This window comes from Abramis brama (assembly GCF_963993115.1).
Source record: "Abramis brama genome assembly, chromosome: 4".
NCBI lineage: Eukaryota > Metazoa > Chordata > Actinopteri > Cypriniformes > Leuciscidae > Abramis > Abramis brama.
The window spans coordinates 29,327,305-29,332,304 of record NC_139966.1 but is presented as its reverse complement, the minus strand read 5'-3'; the positions used below and the strand labels follow the sequence as shown (position 1 = coordinate 29,332,304).

General features: G+C 49.4%; 2 protein-coding genes across 2 annotated transcripts in view; both read right to left on the bottom strand.

Moving 5' to 3' along the window:
- Nucleotides 1-4,433, bottom strand: part of LOC311082130 (uncharacterized protein) — a gene marked incomplete at its 3' end in the record, with an annotated part of 5,342 nt that extends 909 nt beyond the window's left edge. The window contains exons 1-8 of the mRNA XM_084112872.1: nt 4,342-4,433; nt 3,403-3,970; nt 2,942-3,269; nt 2,044-2,851; nt 1,732-1,938; nt 719-1,347; nt 123-628; nt 1-46 (exon numbers count right to left, since the gene is read on the bottom strand). The exon at nt 1-46 is cut by the window's left edge and continues 909 nt beyond it. Of these exons, the coding sequence (XP_083968998.1) occupies nt 1-46; nt 123-628; nt 719-1,347; nt 1,732-1,938; nt 2,044-2,851; nt 2,942-3,269; nt 3,403-3,650 (2,772 nt within the window). The 5' untranslated portion in view covers nt 3,651-3,970; nt 4,342-4,433. The remainder of the gene's footprint in view (nt 47-122; nt 629-718; nt 1,348-1,731; nt 1,939-2,043; nt 2,852-2,941; nt 3,270-3,402; nt 3,971-4,341) is intronic.
- Nucleotides 4,385-5,000, bottom strand: part of LOC311082129 (uncharacterized protein) — a gene marked incomplete at its 3' end in the record, with an annotated part of 1,284 nt that continues 668 nt past the window's right edge. Inside the window, exons 1-4 of the mRNA XM_084112871.1 lie at nt 4,826-5,000; nt 4,676-4,738; nt 4,521-4,607; nt 4,385-4,431 (exon numbers count right to left, since the gene is read on the bottom strand). The exon at nt 4,826-5,000 is cut by the window's right edge and continues 668 nt beyond it. Of these exons, the coding sequence (XP_083968997.1) occupies nt 4,385-4,431; nt 4,521-4,607; nt 4,676-4,738; nt 4,826-5,000 (372 nt within the window). The remainder of the gene's footprint in view (nt 4,432-4,520; nt 4,608-4,675; nt 4,739-4,825) is intronic.

Here is a 5,000-nt window from a genome sequence, read left to right as displayed (position 1 = left end):
CTGGGAAAGGACAGTCACTTCCTGGGTGTTCTCCCTTCGATTAAACCTGCAATCAAAAAATGTATTCATTATAAATAACTGCTATCCCTTTCTTTCAAATGTCAATGTAAAACCATGCTTACCACTGAGTGAGAGTCCTCTGATTCAGTACAAACAGCTGAAGTGACGTGGCCTCCATCAGAGTGTGGCAGTTCAGCACCAGGTCTCGGATGTGGTGGTAATCGTTGAGCACCTTAGTCCAACGAGGAAGACGGACTCCATCTTTCTTAGTTGGGGACTTGTGCAGTGCACACAGTTTGATGCACATGGCCTCAACTAAGCGACTGGTGCTGGGCCACTGAGCCGGCCCCCCAGGATGACCGATCAGGCACCTCTTCACACTCTCCACACCTGGTGTCACTCCTGTGTTTTTCGGAGCCTTGAAGCGTCCGTGGGTCAGTTTGGGCTGGTGTCTGGGCTGATAGTGGATCCTCCTCTTGTCCCCATCAGGAAGAGCAGTCCACAGACGGATGACCTCTGTGACCTGCTGCTCATCCAGGTAGAGTGCCTGACGGAGGGACACCAGGTACTCAGCCAGATCCTGCACCTTATCCCAGCCCGCAACGCCATCGGGTCCAAGAACAGGAGCCTGCAGGGAAGCATTACAATAAAAATACACAGCATGTTAAATGTCAGAGTGTAAAAGCAAAAAGAAACTAATAATGAGCAGCTTACTTACAGGAGCCTGGTCTGCAACACTGGACCCAGTTGATGTTGCAGGAGCAGAGGCAGCACTTGGCTGGACAGAAGGCTGTGGAGGAGACTGCAGAGGAGGGTGAACCGGGCGCTGCAGAGGAGGGTGTAGAAGAGGCAGAGAAGGGCACTGCTGAGGAGACTGCAGAGGAAGCTGGACAGAGTGCAGAGGAGGCTGAGCAGGGCGCAGAGAAGGAGATTGCAGAGGAGGCTGGGCAGGGCGCAGAAGAGGAGACTGCAGAGGAGGCTGGGCAGGGCGCAGAAGAGGAGACTGCAGAGGAGGCTGGGCAGGGCGCAGAAGAGGAGACTGCAGAGGAGGCTGGGCAGGGCGCTGCAGTCCTTGGCTGGATGTGGGTGGCTGTAGTGAGGATGGTCCTGGTGCAGAGGGACAGGGGTTGAAGGTCTGGGGGCCGCTGCTGTGGACTGGGACAGTCTCAAAGGGGTCATAGAGGACTGGCACTGTGAGATCCTCAGGTTCCTCCTCAACGAAGCCTTCGTCCTGCACCACCTCATCATCCATCTGCTCAACCAGCCGATCCTCCTCTTCTGGGTTATCCATAATAGTCAGGGATTTCCCAGACTGACTGTACAGATACTCCATACCCAGCAGCTCCCCTGCAAAAGAACACACATACAAAGCACATTCACATTATTATAGCTGTAGTGGCTATTTGTCCATAACAAACTGAAACAAACAAACAATCAAACCTTTCAAAGTTTGATCGTTTGTAGGCTTGACGCAGTTTAACAGATCAAAAAATGAAAATAATAAACAAGAAAATAATAAGCATAAATGCTAAATAAAGCAAATTCACTTTAGCAAAAGAAAGCAAAGAAATTAGGTTATAAAGGCTCAAATTAAGCCTAAATTAAACAAAGTACAAATAACTCCAACAATAGTTGAAGTATTTGAAATAAAATATAAAAATGTACACTCAAACACTCATACACCTGTATAATGTATAATCTTTTGTTTGAGTTAACATGAATAATTCTCACCTGTGTAAGCCCCTGGAGGCTGGTAGCGCTCATCCAGGGACATCTTCAGCACTTTGCGGCTGAGCCGGTCCATTGCCTCCCTCTCAGCGCTGCTGTAGGTCCTCAGGTCAGTCTTTCCCCTCACTGCTTCATCCATCCGGTCCTGGTTCCAGCGCATCAGGCCTTCCAGGAGATAGGCCTGGAAATGTGCATCACTGGCACTGGTCCCTAGAGGTTAAATAAAGGCAAATATATGTAATCTATGTATTCAGAACGGCAGAACAGGTTATAAAAGTTTTAAGTTTTTAGCAGGTTATAAAAGTTATAACCTACCTGGGATGAAGCGATTTAAATGGAGGTGGAAAGACTCCAAGGAGGTGGAGCCACGAGCACAGCGATAGCAGCTGAGCTCCACACCACCCTTCTTCACTGTGCCTGTCTTCTGGTACAGAGGGAAGCCCTCTGGGTCCTGAATACAGGTGATGTGCCTCTGCTGGTCCATCCAGATCTGTTGGATGCGCTCGTGGTCCAGCAGTGGTACACCCAGAGTGTCCCTCCCCTTCTCACTGTCCATCTCTTCAATGAGCGCCTTGATCCTCCTGGTGGTCTCCTCCACTCCTCTGGTCCGCTTGCGACAGTGCAGCGCCAACTCCTTCCTGGTGATCAGCTTATCCAGGGCCTTCTCTGAGACTGGACAAGCTCCTCTGGCCTGTAGCTCCCCCTGTTTGGCCAACCGAAGAGCAGCGACATCATCTGGATCCAGCTCAAAGATGTACCTGGAAAGCCGAGTCATGAAGGTGCCGTAGAGCTGATGAGACTCCGTGATGACACCTGCTGCAAAGCGCCGCATGAAGTGCCAAATGTCTAGGCGCACTTGGAGCTCATCCCACTCTGTGAACATGGCTCTGACCTGCGACTGTCCGTGTGCGTGTGGGCTGCAGCAGTCTCTGTCCACATACATGACGGCGGGCGGTGCCACTCCCGCCTCCCTGTACCTCTTCATGAGACCCGCCGCCATGGGCCACAGTCCATGCCCCTCTGCCGCTGTGAGCACTGACACCAACACCTGGCCGTGCTCATTGCCTACATTAGTGCACCAACCAGCAGTGTTGGCAGCAGCACCGGCCAGTTTTTTGGTGACCTATGTAAAAAAAAAAACAGTAGAATAAACAAATGTAAGAAAAATGTAAGATAATAACAATTATTATTATTCAAACTTGACTTTTTATACCTTTTTGGTGGAGTCCATCTTGAGGACAGAGCCAAAGACAGAGGTTATTTTGGCCTTGACCTCAGGTAGCCGCGAGAGGACGTCCCTGGCATACACAGACAGCAGCCACTTGGGTTTGGGGATGGGTGGGAGGGGCGGAGGCGCAGAAAAGACTGGAGGCTCAATGATGGAGGAGTCTGTGAAGGGCTCACAGACAGTGAGGTACTCCAGCGTCCGCTGTGACCACGCTGAGGTGTGCTGCTCCTGCAGCTTTTTGTGAAGCTGCGTGACAGTGTTGCCCCGGGTCCTCTCCCGCATCATTATGACTACACGGTAGTCACACGTGTACCTACAGACAGTCAAATAATTCTGTTCAGTGCCACATCTTGTTATTTCAATGTTAATGTCAGTAAAGCAATGTATTTGATTTTATACAGTACAACAAATTACAGTGCATTGCTCTAAATATGAATGTGTTCTACCTGTATGTCAGAATGGCGGGGAATTTTCTGCGGTGTCCCATGTCGAGCTGTCCCAGGATGTCTTCAGACCAGGCTGGATACTTCTTCTTGCACCCTTTGCACTCCAGATACTCTGTGGCCATGTCATACCACCCGTCTATGTCCAGGACCTTGCGCACAGTGCGATAAAGGCCAGCAGCTGTCAGCTTGTGGTTATTGCAGGCTGGCTTGACACAGACAAGTGGAATGGACCACATCTTCAGTGGCATCCAGAGGAAAAGAGGGCGGCAGAAGAAGATATCAGGAGAAGCAGGGGGCTGGGTGAAGACGGTCGGGGGCTGGGGAGGGTACCACCAGAAGTTGGGATGTGGCGTCAGCTCAGGCTTCCCTGTTTTTGTGTTGGCCCTGAACAGAGTCTTCCCGATCCAGTCCTGCTGGAAAGATGGGAGTTGCTCATTCCAGTGGACAGGAAGCTCTGCAGGCGAATGGGATACCTGGTCAGGGGTCCACAATGCTGGAGGAGCAGGAGCAGGAGCAGGGGCAGGAGCACGAGCCGGGGCAGGAGCAGGGCCTCTCGAGGCCGCAGTGGCTGGAGCGTAAAAAGACACAACATAATTATCTTATTGTTTTAGACTTTCACTGCATGACTTTCTCATCTCTGCTGGACAGCTACTGCGGTTACAAGGTTTAGTGCAAAGCATGTATGATTAGTAGACAGGCGACATGATGATGAAACGATGGAAGGAAGCAGTGAAAATCATCCTGTTTTTCACCCAAGCACCATTAGGACAAATACAAGAAGAAAAATGAGATGGGATCAGCCAAGTGTGAAGCAAAGCAGCCCAAACACTGTGAGCACCTCTAACTACAACAGCCACTTATTCCAAGGGGAGTGGGGGACGTGTGAGATGACAAGAATGAGCTTTAGTAAGTGATTATGATAAAAAATGAAATAAAAACCTTTTACATACACCTTTAAATTCCCTTTTTGCTTTGAAGATGTTCACTCAAAGAGTGAATGTAGATTGACACCTGAGAAGTGCCATTCCTCTGTGTTGTAAAATAAAAGAATATGATGTCATTTAAAAAATACTGTTGTCACAGAATTGTTTGTAAAATATTGTTTAAGATTTACATACCTTGAGGAAGTTGCTCCTCAGCTTGTGAGGCTACAGTTGCCATCTCCTCGTCATCTTCCTCCTCAAAAAAATCCCTAGCAGCAGAGTCTGTAAAATAACATAAAACACTAAGCACATGTCACCAACACACTTGTATGCGTTAAAGTGATACTCACCACATGTAAAGAGCCGTCTCCGGGCTGCGGACTCAGACGCAGGAGGGAAACGTGGTCCTGCAGCTGTTGTTTACAAAACACGTATTTTCGTTAGACATATATACTGCATAATATATACTGTAATGACTTTAAAGCTTGCAAATCACTTACAGGGTTTGGCTGGAGACAAAATCTTTTGTGCCAGCTGTGAAGCAGATAAATGCTTCCCCCGCGCCAACAGGGTCTTCACGTTGGTAGCCAGCAGTGGCCTGTTCTGAGTGGCAGCAGGTGGAGGAGGAACAGACACAGTGGCAGTGGGCACAGCAGCAGTGGGGGCAGATGCAGC